Below are 27118 nucleotides of genomic sequence, written 5' to 3'. Positions count from 1 at the left end.
AGGTTGTTAATCTATATCCAAAAAACATTTAACTCAAACAAAAGCACAGCAGCTGAGCTTTATTATATTCTGAGACCAAACTGGAACCACCAAAATTTGGCTTAGGACACACTTCGGTCCAGATTGATTAAACACAACTATCGGATAGATTGCCATGAAATCTTGTACAGTCGTTCATGGTCCTCAGAGGATGAATCCTAACGGTAATTCCCTGACTTTTCCCCACCACCACCATGAGGTTGACATTTGTGAGTATGAATGAAATGACTCGAAGACTATTGTCATTTAATTTGGTATATTTTTAAATTCATAATCATTTTGGATATGCAGAACGTTTTCCTCACCCACACTGTTTTCCTAAATTCCAGAGGTACTCAAGCTGAAACCTACAGAGAGATGAAGTTCAGCTCCACTTGAAGCAGTTTAACTGTACAAACTTTTTTTTTCCCCCCCGCTGGAGAGGACCCATCTCGCTGGTACTGAGGTTAGTAAGTGCAGGCCTGCTTAAACCTCTCACAGTTCAACACCCACTGCATCGATCTAATCTCACATGGCAGTTCATTATCACCTCACCTCTGTGGCCACTCAGGACCCTGCGGCGCCTTTTTAATGTGGCGATTAATTGTGTTCCTACAGGTCCTTCTCTGAAAGCTAGACTGGAAAGTTCAATGACATCATTGCATGTTTGCATTTTTAAAAGGTGCCTAATACAGTGAGTGACATCTTCCAATAACCACTCGCCCTATATGTGTTCACGTTGATGTGAGCGTCACGTTTGGCTCTCTGATTACACAGGACCTCAGTCAGGCGGTGAAAAGGTCAAGGAAGCACATTCACCCTCGTCAAATATGAATGCTCCCACAATCCAATTATCTTTGCCCTTTTCTTCCAGTCTCCTGTTTTATCCATTATTGTTCTCCTCCACTCTCTACTTCTTTACCGCTCACACCCCCTCCTCCTTTTCTTCCACTTTCTCTCTCCATCTCTACTACTCAGATAGGCTTACCATATAACGACCCTCAGAAGACGTAAGCGTATGTATGCTGGGTCTTTATGATGAAATACTTTGTGTTTCGTCTGAGCAGTCTCAGAAGCAGTTTTGCGCAATGAGAAATCCTGTTTAACTTTTTAGAATACAGGTTGTCACCCTCACTTCTTACAGAACAATTAACTTTTCATGACAGTTCTGAGCAAAGGGAATTAAAAGCAAAATTAGTTTTAGTTTTTTTTGTAAAAAAAACGTTAAAGTTTAAGATTAAGCTGAGGATTTACGGAGTGGATGTGGTGAGGTGAGAGAAGTGTCTGTCTGTGAGAGAGCAGGAGGTTTATGATCACTGTGGTCCAGGAGGACATCTTCCAGGTATAAGCACCAGCTGCTCCAGTTATCTAGCTCTCCTAGCTGTCCTGCTTCGCTCTATAAAATCGATTATCACCACTGTCTATTGTGCAAGGGAGCAGCAAAGTCGACAAGAGGCCGTACATCACAAGCAAATTAAAGACTTTAATTCACACCTTTCCTGTCACTGAGGTCGAGCTGTTGCACATATGTTCTGTAAAATCAATTCCAAAGGCAGCAGGTTATCAGAGAAGGCAATTCAAGTTGAAGGTTATTCACACCTCTGACTGTCTCTCATTTCCTACCATCACTGTCTCTGCAATCTAAATATCCGAATCTCCTCGTCCCTTGTCTCCTTCCCTCTCCGGCTTTCATTTCCTTGTCCTTTTCTTCAGAATCAATCCATTACAGCCACATCCCCTTTAAAAGGCAGGTTCGTACCCTGGATGAGGTTGAATAGAATGAATGGGCTGGTGCTTTGATACTTTAATGGTGGTTCACATAGAGATCCTCCCATATACACCAAAAACACACACTAGCTCAAAGGTTCAGGGATGCTGGCAACACATGCATTACGATGCCATGCACTCTGAGACCATACAATTTATTTGGCAAAATGTAGTTTTAATGGCACGGCAGAGTAAAGCGGTTGTAGTTTTTATGGCACGGCAGAGTAAAGCGGTTGTAGTTTTAATGGCACGGCAGAGTAAAGCGGTTTGAGTCTGACTCCTCTGTCACATTGGGTTTGCAAATTGGTGGCTGAAGATGCATTCATATATCCCTGTTTGGGGAGCAGCTATTAGAGTTACTAGAACTGTCTTATTTTGCATTTGTCAAATTAAACAGATTTGTATTACGACATGGAAAAAAAAAGTGATTGATTTAATTAATCAGAGTTCCTTGCAACTGAGCCACAAGTGTGATAAGACGGGTAGAGAAATATTAAGACTACCAAATTTGTCAGTGTTGATGCTCTTATTTTAACTTCAGTATACAGTGATACATTACTTTAATCACATCAATGTGGATTTGACGAAGAGAAAGACTAGACATCAACACAAGTGTCTGCAGCAGCTCTGTGAGGCTTTAAGATCAACGCTAACATATGCTCACAATGCCAACATGCCGATGTTCATAATCATAGCTTCATGCTAACATTTGCTAATTTGCACTTGACACAAAGCACAGCTGAGGTTGATGGGAATGTCATTAGTTTTACAGGTATTTAGCAATAAATTAAGCGATTGAATAAAAACATTGATGTGATGGTGAATGTTGTTATAATTCAGCATGAATGTCCAAATTTCATAGCAATCCATCTAATAGTTGTTGAGACATCTCACTGAAAACTACAAATGTAGATGCCGTGATGGCACAGGAAGAAAGTTCAGAGGCTCACTAAAGTCATTAGGATTCATTCTCTGGGCACAATGAACGTTTATACATATATGTATTTAGGGCGACCGTGGCTCATGGGGTAGCGAGGGTTGTCCGGTAACCGCGAGGTCGGCGGTTCGATCCTTGGCTGCTGCGTGTCCTGTGCCGAAGTGTACCTGAGCAAGACACTGAACCTCTAACTGCTCCCCGGGCGCCTGTCATGGGCAGCCCACTGCTCCCTAGGGATGGGTCAAATGCAGAGACAAATTTCCCCCTTACCGGGATGAATATAGTATAATAAAATCCATCCGACAGTTGTTAAGATATTTCAGTCTGGACCACTTTCAGCAGATTAGTTTGGCCTTTTGTAACCCAGAATCTCGGAGAGAGCCAAAAAGCATAGCGAGGTTCAATGCATTTTTGCTAAAGAGTTATTACGCTGTCATCCTCGACAATTATTCAAATTCAGGGCACACGGAAGGTGAAGAGACGAGCTGTGTTCAAAGGCTTTCTTCATTTAAAAAAAAGAATAATATCCTTGAAAGGCTTAATTGGCACTAATTGCCCGACGTTAAAATGTCCAGATAGGCTGTAGATTTCTCCGTCCTTGTGACATTAGTGGGAATAAAAAAATTGGTGCAGCTTTTAATTATTTCAGGAGATCTGAAAGGAATGATGTAATGTATTTAAAAAAACATTTTTTTCTTACAGGCTTGTTGGGCACGTGCAAATGTTTTATCTGAATCTATAAAAACAAATCACAATACTCAGGACTCTACCTGTTTGCATCCATATTACTGCTGACACGCTTTTATTTATACATTCCTGTGTAATAAGCTCAAGCCTATTTTTCCTTAAGTGATTAAAGTATTTACTGATCATATGACGAGAAAAAACAAGATGACAAAATAGAGGTTTTCCCATGATTCTTTATATACAAAAACAATGTACACAGTTTGGACGCAACAGTAGCTGTTTTGGGGATATATATATGACATCATCCTATGACTTCAAAGATCAATACAAAAAAAGAAAAAGATCAATGCATTTAGAGCTGGAGGGTTTATATTGTGACTGACACTTGTGATCCCTATCATGATACCTGACTGTGAATTACATGTTGAAGAATAAAGGCTTTAGGATCACCAGCAGCAGTAGTCTGATTATGGCTTCTTGATTGTATTTGGTGGGGGTGGGGGGGGGGGGGGGGGGGTTTGTGGAAGTGATAAAGGAAGCCTCAAGCACCACTACAACAGCAGACCTCCTCAAATGTAAACATTTTCCTTTCCATGGTGGAAGCCTCCAGTGCTGCAAATTAACAGCAGCAGCCGGGAAAAACGAGTGTCAAAGTGTCTGTGAATGCTTTAAACCAACTCAGCTGGAATTTTAGAGATTTTTTCAAAAGAAATATAATGGCAGGAATTGTGTGTTTAATACTTCAACGATGCAAAGAAATGAGCGTTGGGTTATCGTAACTTTTCTTTGGGTTTATTGTGTTTATTTCACAGTTCCATAGCAGATGAGATGACACAGACTGCAGCCGTAAACGTTTTTACAGGACTCGCTCCTTGTGATTAATACTGACTGGTCATAATTTAACACCTGCACCTCATTCTGGACTACAACATGGATTTATGCATCAGTGTTGCATGGACAAAAAATAAGATATAGATGTGATGACAGTCCAGACCAGGACTCCCTGAAGTAGTTTCAGTATTAGAAAGTCAGCTGTGTGTTAAAATAGACAACAAGCTCTAACCCTGGTTTTACACAAACAGTGTAATCTTATTAGGTCACACTTTTATTTTCACCACTTATTTATTTATAAGCAGTATATTAACACTTCATAAAAGGTTCGTAACGCACTACCTATAATGTAGTTCTAAGCAAATATAAAGACATTTTTAAGTGTATTAATGTACTTTGTCACCAATTCTAACTACGATTTAGCATCATAATTGTTGCATAAACAGCTAATGAATGATTGATAGCACAGTATTTCATGGCTGTTTACCTATGAGCTATTCACACATTTAAAATCATCCAGACAGGTTTAAAACCATTTATAAATGTGTTGAATACTTGTCATCAAGTCAACTAGACATTATATACGATAACGAATAGGTTATAATATTTTACATATGTATTTTACATATTAACAACTCTTCAGTTGATATGGCAAACATCGACGTATTTACAAATTCAGCAGTTACGGAGTAACATCATCCTTCATTTGGAGTCATGTTTGAGCCCAAATGGCAAATATAAATCTAATATTCACTCTCTTTTAGCTGTTTTTGGTCTCCACCAACTCCTGAAGGAAATAGCGGTGTCTCTTTAGTCTTAAATGCCCCACTACGTTCACCAGCTAGTCGCTTACTGTGTCTGTCTGCGGTTTGTTGCTGAGCAGGTAGTATATAGTATCCTGTTGTGGCAGAAATGACACCATGAGAGCAGTGGGAGCCAAAACAGTAACGACTGTTAAACAATGAGCTGGACTCACTTATTTGGTTATAGCTGCTTTAAATGTCTTTTTATCTGCTTAAACCTATATAAACATTTACTCATCAACTATATACTGCTTATAAATGCTAAATAGGCTCGGTTCAAATAAATGTTACTTGTCTTTAAGATGAACTTGTCTTTTCTACAGAGATGCAAGCAGCATATGTATGAGCACAGCTGTTCCACCAACACTTTACATTTGTGTATCTAAAATGTTTATTAGACTTTGATGCATTATGTTCACCTTTATAGACCGAATCCTGTTTGCTCACTTATGAAATGCATCTGGATTATATCCTGTGCATGAACCAAATAAAATTTCAAGTCACATCCTGTTTTTTTCGTTTTGTAGTTTGTGCAAGGTGACCTACGGTCATCGGAAGAAATAAATCAAAAGTGAAGTCCAGAAAGGTTTATAAATTGCTTTTAAACGGAGTCTCCATCCATGAAATATCTACTGCATTGTACCCGACTTCAGCTAAAGTGAAGGTGGACCAGAATACAAAATAAGATATTGATTGATAACTTCCTGTATACTGGCTTGTCCATGGTCTGTTTAGGTAACAGGTAGGTTTGGTTAAGACGTGGCAGTTATTCAACATACTGTTTTTAACATGCTGCCTAGAAACAGCACTTACACATGTTCTGAACTCTTCATCTCTTTCCTATTGTCTGGGGCAAATAAGACAACTAAAAGTACGAGTTTAAAACATTCTATTGGGTCATATTTGTAGTAAAATTGAATTCAATATATGCACATGCTCGATATACATGTATGTGTACAAAATAATCAATATATATAGCATGATAGACATTCGCATGAATGAATACTCTTGGTTCTTTTCCATCACTGTACATCATTTCATGTTACAAGCTCATTCACATTCAGAAGCAGAAAGAATAAAATCGATCTTTTTCAGTTCTTATTTGTAAGAATGACGAGTGTTGTCGAGGTTGGAGGTCTATTATGAGAACACAAGCCTTTGGACTCAAGCTCAATTTGTCAACCACTTGTCAGCCAACATCTCCGCTATAGTCCAAATGTGCAGGGATGAAAAACATGTTTTTGTTTAATTCTTATATGAACGTTTTTGCTTAATTCTTATTTGAACAGCTAGGCCAAGTTTTGGTTTATTTCTGTCCCGTCTTCGTATATCAGTTGTATTATATAGTTGAGAGCATGTTATAAGTTCAGGTTCTCCGTCTGCAAATCAGTCCTTCCACATTTCGCCTCGTGACTTTTCTTTTTCTGATATCTCAGCAAGACATTCTGGCATTCACGCAAAAACAAAGCATTATTAATTGATCCCCTTTACGTTTGCATTAACATACATCTTAAGTATTGGAGCACTTCAAAGAAGAAAATGCTCCAAAGGTGAACACTAGAGATCCATAAAACTAAACCGCCTCAGCCACGTTGCTGAGAAACCATAAATCTAAAGTCTGAACATATTTCCAAGAAATACATTGTGCTGCTTCATACCCTCCCTTGTGTCTGCTTACATTACTAGAACACATATCAATATATTACTTTTGCTTTACATGCCTTACATCAAATCAAACTGTGTGTTGATAAAAACAGATCTTTACCACTGGATTTAAGGTGCATGTTAGGGCAAAATGTATAAGGACCACTTGTCAGCAGGTCTCTCCTTGCGTATCTATCATGGGCTGACAGATTCAATCGCAAAAGCACGTTCAAGGAAAATGGAAAATAAAGTACTTCTCGACTTTTTCAAGAGGACTGTTGATTGCTTCAGTGGGGAAACTCTCAGTGCCTGTTCGCCATTTATCACAGGAAGTCCGCCACACAAAAGACCAACATAGAATCAAATATCAGCTTTTTCTTTGGCACCAAATTAGTGAAGTCAAAGCTTGAAAAAGTAGATCCTCTAAACAGCAAGTCCCGCACTTTGTGAACAGAGGTTTGCACTTAATAACTCAACATAAGACACAGTATATGATGGTGCATGGTCATCGTGTATCATCGGGAGTGCCGAGGGATTAGAATTGTCTAGAATTGGAGTGATTCCCATTGCACTTCACTGTTAACAGCCTCGGGTGCCCACCGAGTTATAAATACAACACTTGCAGATTATTCTTCATCTACATTCACATCTTCATCCTCACAGACTATAACTCTAATGTCATAATGCCCTCTAGTGGCAATATACTTTAAATATGTCTAAAACTGAACTGCAGTATTTCAACTCCGAGAGGCACATCGGAGCAGAACAAACTGCCTCTCCTCCCCTCTGATCTATGACATAGGCACTGACACCAGCACGCAACCATCCAATGGCTGCCATTTCCTGTTCTAGGAGGATGCCCATATATGGACATTTGGCAGTTAGTAACAAGGCATACCTTGGCAAGTACACAAACTCTTGAGTACAGCTGAGCCACATTCACTATACTAAGAAGGTAAATTTGCCCAATTTTTCCCTCCCTGGAGCCTCTCTGTGATGAAGTGAACCAAAACAACAAAAAGAGCATCACATACCAGCATGTTCTGGCCATCTGCAATAAATAATCTAATCGGAGCGCTATGCACACCAATGTTCTGACTATAGATATGTGCAAAAGTTTCACTGGTGTCCATGGATGGTCAAGGCCTTAAGACACACCTGTTACTGTCACTATTGACAGGAATGTATATCATCAGTTGCAAGAGGATCCCAAAGCAAAATGGACTGAGCTGTGTACTGAGGGTCTGAGGGTCTGGAGGGCCGGGGGGACTGCTGGGAGCTGTGGACCGGAGAGCTTGTGGTGCTGACCTCCAGCTGGCAGTGAGAGCGCTTAGGGCCGATGGAATCTGGAAATACAAACACACAAGTGTGAAAATACAACACACACATGCACAATATGAATGTAATATGTACAAATCAATCAGACAACGTAGTTTAGGGTTACATTGCAGTGGGTTGTTAGTTCTCATTTGTTCCAACTTGATTTTTTTTTTTTTAAAGTGACAGCCCTAAACCACATACAAAAATGAAGTGCATTCGATCACCTACTGCTGCCCAGTTTTGATCCAAAATGAATCTTCACCAGGTACAAAAACACTCAAACATCCTTACCCTAACAAAAATGAATTCATAGATTCCTTGAAAATAGAAAATGGTCCGGTGTCATGACGTTTTTGGAGTGTTTTTGTGCTGAGGATTTATGACTGATCGGAACACTGCAGCAAGGATAAAGTTGCTTTTAGTGTCATAAATTATGACGGAATACAAAAAGATAAAACGTTATCTATCCAGAGGGAAATTGCTGTGTAGCAGTTGCAATTAAGTGCAAACATAAAACATGCATATATAAAAGTCTTGGATAACAATAACAATAAGGTGCAAATCCAAAATATATACAACATATACAATGCCAAAATCAGGTTAACAGTATGGGTCATAAGAATATAAACAGGTAAACGATTCACGGTTAATAGTGTTCAGATTACACTTTTTTTCTCAAATTGCAATATAAATTGACATTTTCAACTGATCTCTCTGCGCTCTGTACAGCGATACAATATGAAGCCAAGTCACACAGATCTCGGCGAAGGAACTGGAGTCGACCGAGGTGCTTAGATCATGGCTTTAGTTAATGTTGGTGGAAACGGCTCTGGAGGATCAGAGTAATACAAATATTGATCGATGTGAACTCGTAAACTGCAGGATTCATGGGGATGAATCACTAATGAAGTGTGAGTTATCGTCCGGGTCGACTAAATGGTGGTCATCGACCGCTCGAGTACCTGGTGAACTGTTTGCTGTCTTCATGAACCTCCATCTCTCTGCTCTTAAACTCATTCAGCTCCTTACGGATAGCAGCCTGAGGGGCAGAAAACACAAACACACACACACACAAACAAATCTCATAAAAATGCAACTAGCAGGACAAGGCCACCTGTTCCCCAAACACACATTCAACATCAAAACACAGTTATTACACAGCTGTGTTTTCTACTCTAATCCCATTGGACCTTTTGAGCTATTTGTGAGTACTTTACATAAATATGTAGCTGCAGACTTTGCTTCAGGGAACTATCCACAATTCATAATGTAATGCTGTAATGTACTGGCAAGAACAATGTACACATGAACAATGTACACAGCAGCAAACGTGCATTGTTCTTTGTTCCCTGGGGATTATGTTGATATATTTTTGTCTGCTGTTGTCAAACAACATAAAAATTATATAAAAGATTATTGTATTCAGAAAGTTAGTTTTATCAAACTATATATGAAAAAGGATCTGGTAACATGGAGTCCTGTCTCTTTCCTCATACAGCATGTGTCTCTTCCTCTGTTGCTGCTGTGCAGTTGATGCAGATTAAAGTCGGTGAGGGTTCAGCGCTCAGGAGGTCGACGGTCTGGGATTTCTCTATGTTGTGCAGTTTTAAACATCAACAGCAGAGGGCAGGCTGGACATAGAAACTGCCCTCCAGCGATCCCCAAGGGTTTACGTTTGTACAGTAGATCTGCTGCATGCCTGCCTTTATATTCTTTGCGTATCGACACATGTATCATCTCACTTCATGCAAGCTGAGGTGAATTTCATCAGGTGGAACAACAGCCTCCACAGAAGAGAGGAGGCTGTTATGTCATCAGATCACTGCTCAAGGTTTTGGAATAACACAGTCGACAATCACATATGGGTGTAACGTTCAGGTGTCCTCGTACTTTTGGCCATGTGGTCTAGTTTGACATCCTTTAACCACCTGCAGTTCACTCACATGTTCATGCCGATATAAAACGCAATGTTACACATTTATAAAGTATGTAAAACAACTAGCAACAGCTGGATGAATTGATAACATAATAAAGAAAAAAAAATAGTCAAACAATAAGAAACAAATAGTCAAGATTTTACAATGCAGCGTATTAGCTGTAGCACCTTATCAGCGGGAGTAAGCCGTGTCCAGGGTTTGTCTGCCCGCCGGTCATAGTCTTTGGCGTCCGTTACCTCCACGTACTCGTTAAAACACAGAATCCTGCGCTCGACGAGCTCTGCCACCGTAGGCCTCACACTCAGCTACACATACACACACAAACACAAACACACACAGGAAGAAAGAGAGCAATTAGACTATAAACATCAAAGTTCAACAATGGTCCTTTTTAGTCTTAAGTTATAAGTCTAACATACTGTATATGGCGATATGCTTATGCATACTTTTATTATTGCACCCTCTATTATTTTAAAGGTTTCTTGGAAGCAAATGTTTTCTTTAATCACAAGAACTAGAGACTGAAAGTCTCAGTTCCATCTGTGTCCACTAGATGGGCTGATATCTCCAAAAAAGCATCTTTTCTGCCTCCTAATGTGAATCATAAGGTGGAGCAAAACATATTAGCAGCTAAATATAGACTCACTGTGTCCTATCTGTTCTCTCTTTGTGTGTCTCTCTGTGTGTGTGTGTGTGTGTGTGTGTGTGTGTGTGTGTGTGTGTGTGTGTGGTTGGTGTTTACAGTACCTTTCTGGAGAGTCTCCTTTTTAACTCCTGCTTAGCTTCTTGCTCCTCTGCTTCATTCTTTTCTGCGTGCAAAAAGCCAACAGAGTCATTTCACAACTACTGTGTCTGCAACAAGCTTCTGCTTCTATTTATAAACAGCAAGATTTGATTTGCCATATTAAAATGTGTCCATGGCTGTGAAGCATAAACATAAACATAAACAGAACCTATATCCTTTGATTTATTCTAGAGAAAGAATGTAATATGTGAGTTGAATATGTAATGCATTCTCTCTTGTAGCGTCTTTATGGATGTATAATATATGTAGCACACTCACTCACTAAATGCATTTGGGCATGTAGACTAATCAAGCATCAGAATGGGGAAGAAATTTGATTCAAGTGACTTTGAACTTGGCATGGTTGTTGCCAGATGACCTGCTTTGTGATTTAAACACATACACATATCTTGGGTTGACAGAGAATGGTCCAAATAAGAAAAAAAACATCCAGTGAGCTGCAGATCTCTGGTCAAGAGGCCTTGTTGATGCCAGAGGAGAATGGCCCGACTGCTTTGAGCGGATAGAAAGGCAACAGTAAAAATCACTTGTTACAACCGAGGTGTGCAGACGATGGTGGTGGTGGGACAGGAGATTTGCATCATGGATGTGCGGCCGACAAATCTGCAACAACTGCATCAATATGGACCTAAATCCCTGAGGAATGTTGTTCCCCTGCTGGAGCTCCATGAACGAATCCATGCCATGAAGAATTAAAGATGTACCTAATAAAGTGGCCGGAGAGTGTGTATAGTATCAGAGACTGAAATAACTATCTCACCTTCTGTCCCATAATCAGAACAAGTGAGCAGAACTGCTTTTTGCTTTTGGTGTTTCTTCCTAAATTAAAAGTTACGCAATAAATATCCGTCATCTTGTTCTTCATGCTGTACACATCGGAGGGACGCAGGCTGTGCGTTACACTGTAAACGGCGACACTTAAAAGCAACAACACCTCCAGATGGACGCCAAGCACTGAAGTTGCGAACCAACTGGATGCACAGTCTGGGTACAAAAGGTAAACACGTGCCCTTCAGCCCCCTTTACGTCGGCAGATCTGTATCACTACACCAGCCAGCCGTGAAGCCGAAGGTTCATCCTGGCAGTTAAACAGCTGTTGTATATTTCAAAGTATTTTATGGAACAACTGTATTAACAAATGAATGAACTTGATCAGAAATACTGTTCAGTTAATCTTTAAGTTCCTTTGTGGTCATGTTAAACTGTTCTTCTGAGCTTTGAATTTTAATTTCCTGTGTTGTATCCGCTGTATTCAAACTCGTAATAGTGGGCTGCTATTTTCACTTATTTTCCACTTAGCATAAAACATATTTACTTAGCTTTTAGGAGAAAAAGCAGTTTGAAACTGGTTTTGTTAGACCACGACTTTGAAATTATAATACTCAAAGCTTAAATGCTTCTTTTAAGTCTCTGAAATTGGCACAAAAAGTGATCCAGCAAACCCTCCAGCAGATGATTTCAGGCCTGCTTTGTAGCATGACACACAAATAATATTTGATATTTACGTGTAGTGTGTGTATTGCGCACAATGTAACTCGTAGCTTACACGGCCATATTCTGTCTCAACTATCTGATTAATGAGACACACAAGTCATATTGTACCTGGCAACACCTGGTTCAACCTGGAACATCCATTTTCTTGCTCAGATATATATGTTAGACAGTTCATTTCAAGTTGCACAGCATCACCGCTCAGTTTAATAGATATTTCATGAACTTACGCTTGAGGATGTTTCTCTGCTCCAGCTCCTCTGTGGAGGGTCTTTGGCTCAGGCGCCTGAAAAGACAAAACTGGGTTCACATACTTCTTCTACGAGGAGCACACGAGACTGAACAACATTACACTGACTTAAGACAAACATTTGTGATTTCTTTTGTTTTTTTATAACTTTGTATCCCGAAAATATTATATATATTTTTGGACAAGTAGTATATGACTTTTTTGTATTTTTTAATATAGTAGTTTTCATTTATTCTCATCAACCTCTTAGGTATTGTATTTAACATGTAGGCGTTAACACAAATTCTGGCCTATTGCTAAGATGAACTTGGCTGTATTCCTGACAATTTCTTTTCTTTTTTGGCAAATAATATATTACTATTTTCTACTATTATTTTACTAATGTACTTCTACTTTTCTACATTTTAATGTTTTTTTTTCTACATCTAGTAGTTTCTAGGATATTTTTGTTTTTGTGATGTATAATATATATTTGATTTGATGTTATATTTAATATATATGCTGATTCAATATTGATCTTAATGTTTCTATTTGTTCAGCTCTGCTCTGATTGGACCAACTTGCGAGTAGACTGACTCTCAATCATGCAGATCACAATCACCTGAGTAATGAACGTATTTGTGTCTACATACTGCTCGTTGATGGAGACCTTTTTAATATCGAAGATCTCCGTTAGATCGAAACGTGGCACATTTAAAATATATATCTTTTTTTATACATTGCATTGTTTGTTTGAAACTATTTTTTATTTCACACACTTTTCTTGTTGTTAATCCAAAGGCTGTTTGTCACCAGCCGTTCTGCCTCATCTGGTAGAAAAAGCCAAACTAAACTTAAAGACAGAGTTTTAAAGTGCATCATTTGTACCAGCACACCGCCCACAACTACACAAAAAATTAAACAGTCTCTGTTGTTTCCCTGCTGATCTACTATGAAAATTCACAGCTTGCTACATTTTCACAGCATGCTGTGTGTAGGTGTGTGTGTGTGTGTGTGTACCTGACTAGTTTGGAGCCTATCATTTGCCGTTGCTCATGTCTCTCCGTCTCAGAGCTCTTCGGCAGAATGTTTTTCTCCTCCAGCTCTCTCTTGCTGGGACGGTTCCGTAGCTTGATGTTCAGGGTGTCTCGTCGGCGGATCTTCATGGCCAGAGCGCCTGGAACAAAGACACAACAGTGAGAACTAGTCACAGGCTTCTTAACCACCTGCATGGACAACTGAGATGCCACCGCAGTAATGGCGGCTTGTTTGTGTCCACCGACGGTCCAAAGATCAGCCTATAGCTAACGATGTCAGCCGTTTGGGTTATTCTAGAGCTGACATGCTTAGCATCAACTATCATGACACCCTTTAAGTCATTATGGTCTGTTCTTTCTGTTCCGAAGCTCAACCGAACCCTAAGTGACACTTAAAACAGAGGTCAGCTTGATACATACCACAAACTGCAGGTGCTAATGACCATGACTTGTTGGAATGTACAGACTGTGTGAAACTACAAGAGTAACCTAATGAACTGGTGACTCAATGTACTCTGAGGAACATGCATCTCTGTGTCAAATGTAAATAAAAACCTAGAGCTGCTTGTTCCTTCCGGCATTTTTAACAGCGTTTACAAAATAAATAGACTATCCTTAATGAAACCTCACACAAGGCCTCATACGAAACACCAACACGTCAAAGTTAACGATGTGTGGTCACGAGGAGCTTCTCTGAAATGTCCGTACGAGTTCTAGGAGTACACAATTAATCCCGTACTGGTTGTGTACTCGTCTTCCTCCTCGTCTTCCTCCTCCTCTCGGTACAGGATTGGTCCGTCAGAGTCAGAGTCGCTGGTTTGGCTGTATCTCGGCCTATCGGGGATCACCGTCACCATGGCCCGCTCCGTGTTCACGCTGAGACCCTGTGGCCTCTCAGATTGGGCCTCTGCAGACCTGCAGGAAACAATAACAAGACAGCGTGAGCTCACTGTAATTATTACTCCCTCTTTCTTTCTTTTTCCTCTTCCTCTTCCTCTCCATCTCTATTCTGTCTCCACCTCACACCTCCAATTGCTCCTCTACACCACACACACACACAAAAACACACACACACACACACACACACAGGAACCTTACACAACAGACTGCACTGCAGCATCGCTAACACACACATACACCTTACACCACAAAATCTAACTTTCATTATTTGCCTATTTATTTTTGTTTAGTTTGTTTTGCCCCGTCATTTTTATCCTGTCATGTCACCAAATGTAGTAAGTTCTGTCTGGTCTATTGTCACCCGTCACGTCTCGCTTCAGTAAATGAATACAAATTGAATAAAAGCACACATATTTGTTGAAATGGGACAAATTCTGAGATCTGTAAATGTCAATATTTTATTGAACTCAATGAATTAAAAATATAGATATATTGTCAGCCATCCTTTTTTTAGCATGTATCATGTGACGACAGTACGACTACTGTGTAGAGATGTTCTAGAGATGTATAAGAAACATGAGGAATGTTTCACCACCTCTCATGTCCTTACTACATTTTTACCTCGGGCTGTTCTCCGCAGCAGACTCCGTTTCTCCTTTCTTCTTCTCTTCTTCTCCACCCTCCCCTCCCGTTCTCCCCCGTTTCTCCCCCTGTGAGCCGCTGCCCGTCTCTCCCACTGTGAAGGAAGTGTCCTCTGTAGCGGTGTTGATATGGGGAGACTGGATGGCGGGTCCAGGACCCATACCCTTGTGGGTCTCCTCCCCAGCAATGGAGGCATTGGGAGCAGATTTAGGCTCTGGAGCAGGTTGAGAAGCAGCATGAGTTCCCTCTGTGTCATTGCCTGAGGCTTTAGATGAAGTGTTTGAAGAAAGGAGAGAGGATTTGAACTCCCCTGGCTGGCTCGGAGTCTCTACGGGGGCCTTTTGAGGTACGGAGGAAGAGGTGGAAGTGTTTGATTTCCGGTTCGTCCTTGCATCGGTTGCCTCCGTCTGTGCTAAAGCATCCTTAGATGCACGGAAACGAGAGGTGGGGGTATTTTTTGCTGTGAATCCTGTCTTCTTTGGATGGGAGGATTTGGCTGAGGAGAAACAGGAACATGGGAAAGATAGAAGAGAAATATTAGACTTTTTCTTTCCTCAAGATGCTCCAATTTCCTCCCACAGAAGACACACAGGTTACAGAAACGAAAACTCTCAATCTTCTGTAGGTGTGAATCCTGTCCTATCTATACAGATTCTTTGTCTTATACTAGTATTTAGTCCAACTTAGATTTAGGAATCTTTTTTTGCAGTCAAAAATATTTTCAATGTCTTTTATAAATGTACAGTTAATATGATTTTTATTAAGAAAAAAAGGTCTATGGGGGAAATGTAGTAAATGCTCCTTTTTGTCCCAGCTGACTTGGGCAGAAGCAGTATTGAAGGAAGCCTGAGGAAAGGAAAGTACTGAACATGTTATTAAAACACTAAGAAAACAACTTTTGTCCCACTTCGCCAATAACTTAAAATAAATTACACAGAGTCCTCCAGAAAAGACTGCATGAACATCACATGTTCCACCATGCTGTAAGTTAATAGAGTACGTACACACACACACACACACACACACACACGCACACACACACACACACACACACAGGATGAAGGGATAAAGCGAGATGATCATGCCCTTGCATCATGCCATCAATCTAAACCACATGAGATTGTCGGACCTCAGTCACACTCATGTGCTCTCGCACACGCACACACACAAATAAATGTGCACATACACACACAGTTGTATTGGGCGTTTACAGAGCTGAGAAAATACATTTTCACTTCTGCATTCTCAGAAACAGATATCACAAACAGTTACTCACAACACTGGAAATCTCTTCTAATGAGGAAAGGATGCAATCAAGAGGGAGAGACAGCTACTATTTTGTAGCAACTTGACAGAAGCTTGACTCGACTAACTCTTCCAGAACATGACGCCACGGTTTACAGGTGCAGACAGCTTTATAGCGAGTCTTCATTCCCTTCAAACAAGGATGCAAGCACATTTTCCATGCAGGGAGGCAGGCAGGAACACTGAGAACACTGAGAAAACACTGACAGGCAAACTGGCTTCAGTCCCAACTAGCTGAACTTACCAATCCCGCGACTAGTGTTGTTAGTGCTCCGTGGGTTAGCTTTAGCTTGAGTGGATGAGCCTGTCTTGCCTGTGGTTTTGGCAGTCTTTTTAGTCCCCGAAGCACCGTCTCTTTGCTTAGTTGTGGCTGCAGTGCCAGCCGCCGGTTTGGAAGAGGAGGGCAGAGTGGGGCTCTGCTGTTTTTTAGCTTGAACGTCCCAGGGTCGCACCTGCTTTGCCCGGGCGAGCGGTTTAGTATCGCACCTTTCTGAGCAGATGCACATTTGTGCAAACAGATGCACAAATGGACATGAGAGAAAAGCAAAGAAAGAGATACTGATAGATAAGAGGTGAGTTGGACAGAGGTGCTGCTGATGAGAGACGACGTTTGATCTGTTCGTCTTGGGCAGGTTTTATTTAGATTGTATCAACATGAATGATGTATAAGGCTTGGGATATGAAGGATTAAAAAACCCATTAACCTTCCCCATCCTCCGATGTGAAGGCATGTGTGTTCTGCTACTGTATTTGTTTGTTGCGTGTGCCTCTCTGATTATTGACAAATGAACGAAGAAACGGCTCTAAATTCAATGCTAACAGGGTTGAGATGAGAACAGCACAACACTTAGGCAGCATCAGACAGAAGAACGGCGGCCGGTCTCCTGAGGGCGAGGGAGGCATTAGGAGACGGCTGTGAACGCCTGCTGCAGGCCGGTACAATGGGGATGTCTATCTGAACACATTAGACCCCGTCAGAGATCCCACAGAGGATTTAATGCCAGCCAGAAAACTGCAGCTGGTACAAATGACCGAGAGGGAAAGACTTCAAAGCAACACACATCTAAAAGAAGCTGTGTTAGTTCGAGCATATAAATCATTATCTTTGTTCTCTACTGGACACATTAATACCACTGTGGATACAGAATATCTCCATTTTCCAAGAAAAAAACGAGACACTTGGACCATAAAATATTTCTTTCTGCTTGAAGCGTAAAACAAATCATGGTTATTCATGATGAAACTGGAGAGAAAGAACCTCTTCTGTTCTTATTTTTTTTCCTTCTAAGTGTACAATTGTCGCACGTACACATAGATTGGCACATAAAATTGTGCCAATCTCATTATTTCTTTTGTGGCTTTCAAATTGTATAATTTATGCTCAATCCAAAGTGTTGTCACTGTGATAATTGAGCTTAACAGTAACAATTAGCCACTTCTAATTTTGAAAATGGAAGTTTGTCAAATTCAAGAACAAGACAAACGCCTCAACAAAGTTAATTATCATTTCAGCTATACTATACAAGTGAGAAACTACTATTCCAGGGCTGAAGTGTCAACTAGTACAGAGATCAGAAAGTTAAGGACACCAACTAGCCCTGGTGTGACAAAAGCTCATGTTAGATGCAGTGACTCATCCAAAAGTTACCTGTTTTGTCCTCAGTGCTGTCGGGCCCGGTGGCCTGCTCCTCCAGCGCCGTTTCTGGAGACTCAATGTCAACTTTGACCTTCTCTGATGTCACACTAGATGTGGCGTGCCCATTCAGATTCTCACTGCTGATCGTTTCATCTAAAAGGAGATAAACAATAGTTACCAGCTTAACGAAAACCTCTGCTTTCCAGAGGTGTTCAGTTGCTCGGAAGCAGAGGTCAGACTTTTGGGTTTTGCTTTTACTGGCAACAGGCAAATGTCATCACGTTTGAAGGAGCTGAACTTCAAGTGTAAATGACGAAGAAACATGTGAAAGAATGATCAGACAGACCTTGGTCAAGGATGAGAACTCCTTTCTTGATGAGCTCCTCCCTCGTTTGTCTGGTGGAGATTTTTCTCTCCAGAACTGAAAGATCAATAAGATGAAGGCCTTTATCTTGTCTTTTTAGCTACAGCAAACGATTTACACAGAATTCTACAAACGCATTGCACAACAGCCACTTTCCTCTTCTTTTTGCTAAATGGCATGTGTCAGCGCCACGTATAGTCAAAGTCAAGATGAGGAACTAAGTCAGAACTGCTGCTGTTTTTCTCTCACGAGAAAGCGAGGTTTTGTACACTCCATAAAACAGAAAGACTGAACAAGCCAGACAATTGCGGCTCCAAAACAATGTTAGATTTCAATTTCAATGTCCATGTTTGTTTTCCCTTCCAAGTAAATGGTTTAGCTGGGTTTGGTTTGGGTTCAAACATTTTAATATGTACATAGACCTGGCAGCCATGAAGAAAAAGAGCTTTTTGTATTTACTTCTGTCCCTTTTTATTTCCCAGCCAACACTTCAGGAATGAATCAGTGAGAGCTACAAACAAACCCGTTCACTCTTTTCCTTTTAAAGCTCCTCTGTTTAGCACAAGTCCAAAAATGCAAGACATGACGTTGTATAGACACTTGACTGATGAGAGCGAATCCTCACTCAACACACACACGCACACGCAAGACGTCCTACCTTTGGAGAGATCCTGGAACTTGTCGCTGGTCTTCTTCTTCCTCCACTTCCAGGGTTTGAACAGTTTTCCTATTGACGACAGCTTGCCTCGTTGCTGCCGTGTTGGAGGGGCATTCTGGGTATTGGTGGCGCTGTCCACCACCACGTCACAGCTGGCCAGCGATGATGATTTCTCCAACCCATCAACTACAAGACACACGTGCAGAAATACAAAAACAGAACATCAGCACCATGAAACAAACACAAGCGTGCACCACAGTTCTCTACATGCACGAGGTGAAGCTTTATGTGATGCATTGAGATAATACATCACATAAACAATAATGTGATCTGTTCACGGCTAATGCTGGACTTGAATGTGTTCGGGGAAACTATATCCAGATTAACTTCAAGCAAACAAAGTCTTCTTTTCTCTTGTTCCTATTGCAAAACACTGACTAGTTTCATTATGATCCCTGTTGTCGTATGAAATAAAGGATGTGGATGAAATCACACGCTAACTCATGACACATTGGATATCTTGCCCACATTAAAACATTGCAACTTAAGTCCCTACGTGTCTAAAATGTACGGTACTGAAGTGGTTACCTAACAACAAGATAGGATACAATAAGTAGAATCATTTTACTGTAAAGATTTATCTATTTATGGCCGTTAAAAAAAACTCAACTGAAACAATCTGCATAGGTAAAGACGCCTCTTTTGTTGAACTCAATAAATGTTTTTAGTTGCTTTTTTTTACTATTGTCATGGACCATTTCGCTGTACATTGCTGCATTAATATCTTGTTTCTCTCAGTGTTCAACGGCTGAGCAGGAATATCATTCCTAACTCTATATTCGTACAGTACTTGCAGTGTGTGTGTGTGTGTGTGTGTGTGTGTCTTGGTTAGATCCCTGTCCTTCCACAAGTCCTCCTCTTCCTGTTGAAAGATAAGAAGTCCTGTGAACCCTCTGGAAGACTTCAGGCAGTGTGCAGATGGTGTGTGTGTGTGTTTATCTATGTGTGTGTGTGTGTGTGTGTGTGTGTGTATATGCGCGTCATACCGGAACCTTACAGAGGAAAGAGAGGTGGTGTGTGATTCCTCAGATTCAAGGAGAGGAAGGTTTTTGTTTTTTCAGTTCTGCTGACTCGCTCTAGGGAGCCCAGCAGGGATCAAAAGGTTATTATCTCTGCTAACACACTTTAGGTAATTTTTCCTGAACATCATAATTTGTACCTTCAAATTACTAAATGAATTCCCTCAAAGGAACGTCAAGTTATTGTAGCAGCTAGGAGCTGAAGTTTGAGTCTGAGGCTGGTCAGGACCGTTAGGGAGAGTTTACAGCATGTTAGCAGTTGTTTTAGGGCATTTAATTTGTTAAAAAAAAAAAAAAAAAAAGAGTACTCCACTGATTTAGCATTACACAATGGCATTGTTGGACTGCAGCGGAACCAGAGATATTTTTTTTATTTTATTTCCGCTGATCAATCAAAAAAACTCTCGTCATCGCCATGTCTCTTCCTGCTCTTTATGTTTACTTTTATTTTAACATTCCATTATTTCCTGTTTTATTCTGTATTCCTCTCCTCTCGTTTCAGAGACTTCTCTTCCTGCCCTTGTGTATTTTCCCGCCCATGTGATTGTCTCCCCCGCCCTCCGATTGGATTCACCTGTGCCTAATCATCCTCACCTCCTCTGTGTATTGAGTCTGTGTGTTTCCCAGTCTCTGTGCCACTTCGTCTTTGTTGCCCCGAGTCCAGCGGTCCAGCAATCTCCTAAGTGTTCCTGGTTTTTCTCTGATCTCTCTGCCTGCTATTATAGACTTCGTGTTTGCCTCGTCCTTGCCTGCTTTGTTTGCCTGATTATCCGACGGATCTCGTGTGTACCGAACCTGTTTGATTAGTAAAGACTGTCTTACTGCACCTCTGGGTCCTGCCTTTGAGTCATGTTATTTCCCTGTGGGTTTAGCAGTCGTGACAGTTTCTACTGTACCACACTGCACTTACTGGATCCTTATGTCTCTTGTGTTTGTGTGTGCTCACGCTTTAATTAAGTTTGAACAAGTACTGTGCATTTAATTAAAATACTGGAGGAAAATTAAATCATTCCGCCTGTTAGAACAATAACGTCAATGTCGAGGATATGTTGTTTGTTTGTGTGTTATTATCTTGTGTACATGTCAGAGATGCTGACCTGCACTCATCTCTTCAACAAACACATTTTTATGATCCATGACAATATCGGAGAGCGAGATGGTAGGAGGGATTTAACCTTTAGCTGTTAAGAAATGGGAGCACATGGAGTAATGAGACTGAATCAGATGTTTGCTGCTGATGGGTAAAGATGCAAAGACCAACTGCTCTCAGCTCGTGTCCTTCTCAGTAACTACTGACAGAACCATAACAAAGGTCGTTTGAAAAGGCAACAGTGCAGAGTTTTCTCAAATCCCTTTAAGAGGCTTATGCAGCAAAATGGTCAGCAGAAAAACAGCTGAAAACACACTCGGCAACATTTAGAAAGAATTATTGCTGTTGCCCAACAGCACAAAGCCAGCGTTTGAAAGGTAAATCAAAAGAATGCGGTTGAAGTCCAGGAAATGGAAAAACACATTTTTTTGAACTCGTCTGTAATATTTTCTCGTCTGATGGAGCTAATCCGTATCCTGGTCTTCAGCTCAGTAGAAAACAATCTATAGCCTGTTAATTGGTTGGCTCTCACCAGCACCGACAGACTGCTGATGCCAGATGTTGTTGGTCATCTGGTGCTCAGTTCGCCTCACTGATGGCTGAAAGTGATCAGAATAAACCGTCTCTGGATGCTGCTTACTGGTGATGGTAGATTAATGCAGAGCAGCCTATATTATATCCAATGTTAAGGTGCGGCTTCAGGTATTTGGCCGTCTGTAGGAGAGTTATGTCATCAAGAAACAAATGTTAATCAGCCTAAATTAGTAGGGCTGAACAATTTAGAAAAAATATCTCATTGCGATTATTTTTGACTGATTGCAAATTCGATAAGATTGCGTAGTGTAGGCCAGGACATCTGTGCAGCACAATATTTCATTTAAAACTGTATTTTGACATACTTTTTGCCTTTGACAATAATTGCTCCTCCTGCGATTTGAAAATTGCGGTAGGCCATATTACAATTGCAATTGATTTTAATTAATAAAATGTTGATAAATTGTGCAGCCCAATAATGTAAAAGCAACACTGCAGCATGTTGAATCACAGCATGACATACAAGTATGCCGGTTTGACTGCTCTCAGTAGGATTGTGCTCACCTTACGACCCTGACTGTTGAGGGATGTAGCAAAACAACATTTACATTCACAAATAGGGCAATTAAAAGCACAAAAACCACGAGCAAAGACATGGAAAAGTGCAGTGCAGAGGCCAGTACACGCTCTCCCCAGACACCAATTTAATTCTCCCTCTCGCACACACACGTATACATCCACACACACACACACACACACACACACACACGCTTCCTGTTCCTGTGTTGATATCAAATCGCAACAATAGGTGCATTTCAGCAGCTGCTTTGTGCAGCTAATGATGGGAAAATCAGTAACAGAGATTATCATCACCATTAGCCCACCGATTAAACCTCTAGTGGGAACCTAACATGGACGATGGACAGACGTATTACTCGCAGAGAGAAAGAGAAAGAAGAGAAAGGAAAAGAGAAATAGAAAGATGAATGTTGACACAGAGAATAGAGAAGAGAAAATAGATAGTGAACCGACAGTCTTTTGCAGAAAGTCCTCTTCATCAACAGACATGTGCTTCATTATCTTCTAAACAAATCCTGATTTTGTTTATTAGAGCGGTTGAAGCCAGGATCCAGACGGATCACATTTTTGATGTCTGAAACTGATACGCGTCATGTTGCAACACAGGAAATTGATATTTTCATACGCCTACAGTTCTATGACACAAGTGTTAATCTTCAAAGAAATCTCAATGGAGAGCAACTTAACACTAAATCATCCCGTTATTCAAATGTACACTTACACAACTTAAAAGACATTTACTTTAGCTTTTACGTAACATTTTGAGACATCAAAATACGCAACGGGTTAATGTTATTTGTAAAGAAAATTAAGGAAATGCCAAGTGGCATACCTAATCTAATTAATTGTTTGAGATAAATAATAATAACTATTAATTTATCCATAAATCCACACAGCAGCAGAGCCTTAAACTACAATTGAGAATGTGCCTGTATTAATTCTGTTCTTCGGGACCCACTGCTCTAGACCCCCACGAAACGAAGCTGTCACCACAACAACGGCAGCATTAGTCGTTTCAGGAAGTTCCCCAAAATGACATACGTTTAGTTTCAAGTGACAAAACTTGTACATTCGGAGCAAAGGAGGAAGTCAGGTGACGTTATTTTTGAGCGAGGATGCCCTCAAACGTTCCCTAATCTTATTGTAACAATGACGACAAAGGTTCCCTAACCTTGCCAAGTACTTATTTTAACCCTGATCTTTCCCGAAGTCAAACCAAACCTTGACCACAGCATGAATAGACATCTGTCAGCAGCTAAAGGAAGTAACAGCATCAACCACCGTCAGGTAGCTGTGAACAGACAGCTAAAGAACACAATGCAGCTTCGCCTCAAAGCCTCGGAAAGACAAACTTGTGCTCTACAATATATGACAAATAAATATATTATAGCACGTCCTCTTCAACGAGGAAAGTTGAAACGAGGGCAATTCAGAGCTACAGTTTTACAGCATTTCAGGCAAGACGGATCCGGCCAAGACAAAGCAAAATGATACCGACTGCAGCTTTTAAATCACAGCATCGTGGCTTCAATCCACCTCAGGTTAACTCAGGGACGTTATTACACTTTACAGCCGCTGCTGACTCGACTCCGTGGTGATTCCACACTGGATTTCACAGGGAGGCTTTTTTTTTTTACTTTGGTACGGATGACTCGCGATGTCACGCTGAAGGGGTGAGTCAGGGTTTGGATATAAAGCAGCTGTGGGAATGAGTGAGATAATCAGAAACACAACTTGAGACACGACAGACGCCTCAATGAAGTAATCACGCAGGGGTCAGTGAGCTGTTTAGCATCAGATAAATAACTGTAAAACAAATAAATAAATGTAATGTTAAGATTAACTTAAAGTGGCGATGTTTTCTAACAAAGCCAGTGTGAGCGCCCCTCTGTCTGTGCTGTCTTTCTCCAGGGCTGCAGACCTGATTGAGGACTAATCAGTGGCATTGGACACACCTGGGCCCCGTGTGGCCCCCATGCATTAAAGCTTGAGCAGCAGAAGTTGTTTGTTGGTGGATCTCCTCTCACCCGAAACCTTTGTTTGGTTACTTTTCTGTGTTCTTACAGCACAACAGATTCCTCCCATCTGTTTGTCCGACTTGTATTGACTTTATCAGTTGAGTATAACCGTGTGTCTCCCATTTCTGTCACTGTTTTAAGAGCTGGGCTGCGACAGCCAGCGCTATTTTGTTTCAGGCGTTATGGCAGGAACATGTGTTGAGGAGGAAGAGGAGGGGGGAAAGGGAGAGGCTTCCTTCCTTCGCTGCAAGTCACCGGGGACGTCACGAACGGACGAAGAGGGAGAAAGAGGCAAAGAGAGACAGAAGAGAAGACGGGGAGAGAGAGAGAAGGGGAGAGGTGGGGCAAAAAGAAAATGTGGGAAGGAGGAGGAGGAGGGCAGTAACTTGCAGGGAAAGAAGAAGAAAATATGGCAAAAAAAAAAGAAGGTGTTGGATGAGAGCGGAGGAGGGAGGGGCGACGCTGGGCATTAGCTGATGTTTCAACACTTGGGTCATTTCTTCCAAACTTTTCTCCAATGTAGGCCAGAGAAGCACAGGCCTGTTAAACTCATGATACTCAGAGGGCCTGCTGGATTAAAGTCAGGAGTAACAGACCCAAAATAAATCGAGGAGGAGAGACTGCAGCTTCCCAGCGTTTTAACGCACAGTCATAACTCATTAAGGCTGAGAGGTTATCAGTTTTATATTAATGATCTTTCAATAAGACCCTGACAGATCATTTCCCCCTCCTGCTATTAGTACTGTAGATTCAGCATTTAAAAGCACAGCACAGCATCATAATATAACGCTGAGCCTATATAGATCACTATTATGGCCTCAGGACCCTATGCATGTTGGCTTAAGTGTGCTACAAAACAGTCTGAGTCTTTACTGTTAAATGCTGACAGCGTCATAAAAAAGGTCCAGTTTCGTTTTCATCCGGAGTCCTTCGTCTCTTCCTGTGCCTCGCTGCCTTAAAGCGTTCCCATGAAAAATGTGAGCAAATGGGAAATGTTTACTTTTATGGCTCACGGACAGACAAAGGACTACAGTGGACAAAAAAAAAAAAAAAGACAATTTGTAAGTGTGGAGGTACAGCACGTTCTCACACACTCCTGTGCTAATGTAGTCTCATATTTGATCTTTTAAGGCTTTAAGTGACTCTGTGCTTCAAGATCATGATGCATCCATCCAGTAGTTTATCTTCAGTTACAGGCTGGACGACCTTTTCATGTATATGACAACCGAGCAACTCACTTTGTTTAAGGAAGACTACGAACGGCAACGGAGCAGAATTATGATTTAAATCAGGAGATATCAGGTCTCAACCCACCTGAGATTTTGGAGCCACACTTTAGACCGCCCTCCCTACCACCATCATCAAAACACCAAACTTAGGGGAAATCTTTTGGAATAATAGTGTAAATCTCTCTGGGACCTGGAGAATCTAAGCCAAGGCGTATTGGAGCCGACTCGTGTTGGTTTTACCTCCGACAATCTCTAAAACGAATATACTTGTTCATCTGAAGCAGTGATTCATATTCATGTGATGCTTATTGAATTGGTGGTTTTCTTTTGCATCAGGTGGGGAAATTGCAGTCAGTGGCATTCACTTTGTACTGCGGGTGTGAAACAGCCCTCGACATTGACAGTGAGAATGAAACCTGCATGGCCGTCAATCACAGGAACTGAGATTAAGAATATATTAAAAAAAGGATGTAAGTTTTTTTTTTTTTTGAAGTAGTTTGTTTTGGGAGTGTTATGAGTAAAACATGGAAGGAATGTCCAAATAGAGATCAACAAATAAATAATTAGACATTTCATGGTACAAGTGAGGGCTTGCTGCTTTTCCTTTCTATCATGTGGCAATAAACTGAACTTTTGTGTCATTTTTCAGGCAACAATTATGTGGTCCCAGCCCTTCAAGTGTCCTCTCTCTATTGTAAATCATTTTATACTGAACATTTGGGCGTTTTTTTAAGTGTTGAATGGACAAAAAAAAAGGCAATTTGATAAGGGTTACATTTTGATAGACCAAACACACAATAAGTTAATAAAAAATGAAAATAACCATTAGCTGAACAATGACAATAGGCTCACTTATTATTGATAATAAGGTCCATACTGTGAATTAAATGTAAATCCACCTGGATTGCACGGAGCCCTCAGAGAGATCTCTGGGGTCTTGTAGGAAAACAAACCGAGCCGTTCAAACCGGTTGCTAAACACATAAAGTCCTATTAACTCAACAGAGCACTTCATCATCCAGCGGCGGCAGCGATGCAACTCTTCGGTTGCACAACAACCCGTCCTCTCACAGTGAAGTCCGCTTCACCAACAGTTGGGCAACGCAACCAGCGACACAACTAGAAACCGAGAGGATGCGAGCGCGTCTCAGAGAGCTAACTTCCTATTAGCACGAACCCCGTTTAGCGCGTTGTTTCTGTGTTGGAACCGTGAGGAGGTTTCCGTGAATTATCCGACAGAAATGTTGCAAAGCAAGAGGGGCAGAAATGAGCAAACATCCCGAGTAAAGATAGCGGAATGTGTGTGTGTGTGTGTGTGTGTGTGTGTGTGTGTGACAACAGGGAGGCACGTAACGTTACATTATGTGCACACACACTCACCGCTCGCAGGCTGAGACACAGCAGACACAGCGGTCTGACCCATATTCAGCTTCTCCGGACCGACACCACCCCACCCACCTCCTCCAAAAGAAACACACCCAGGTCAGGGGCTTCTATCGCCGCTTAAATCCCCTCCGCGGCCGCCGAGTGAGTTCATTTCAAAAAATGCAAAGTTTCAGACCATGATGGCTGAGTCGCT

General features: G+C 41.1%; 1 protein-coding gene across 2 annotated transcripts; it reads right to left on the bottom strand.

Annotated features, from left to right (window-relative positions):
- Positions 1-3624: 3624 nt before the first annotated feature.
- Positions 3625-27118, bottom strand: phactr2 (phosphatase and actin regulator 2). Of its 2 annotated transcripts, XM_076075798.1 has the most exons (13): positions 26920-27118; positions 19012-19197; positions 18336-18410; positions 18002-18142; positions 16598-16843; positions 15028-15544; positions 14246-14421; positions 13490-13646; positions 12471-12526; positions 10692-10753; positions 10112-10249; positions 8970-9046; positions 3625-8033 (listed from the first exon to the last, which is right to left on the bottom strand). In XM_076075798.1, exons 1-13 carry the CDS (start codon positions 26960-26962, stop codon positions 8018-8020), a joined length of 1890 nt encoding a protein of 629 aa, XP_075931913.1. In that variant the 5' UTR covers positions 26963-27118; the 3' UTR covers positions 3625-8017. The 2 variants fall into 2 exon arrangements, with proteins under 2 accessions (XP_075931913.1, XP_075931914.1); XM_076075799.1 differs by lacking the exon at positions 16598-16843.

Source organism: Anarhichas minor, unplaced genomic scaffold (genome assembly GCF_050575085.1).
Source record: "Anarhichas minor isolate MPS153535 unplaced genomic scaffold, ASM5057508v1 ptg000054l, whole genome shotgun sequence".
NCBI classification, from domain to species: Eukaryota; Metazoa; Chordata; class Actinopteri; order Perciformes; family Anarhichadidae; genus Anarhichas; species Anarhichas minor.
The sequence above is the reverse complement of the archived record's forward strand: the minus strand, read 5'-3'. Positions and strand labels throughout refer to the sequence as shown.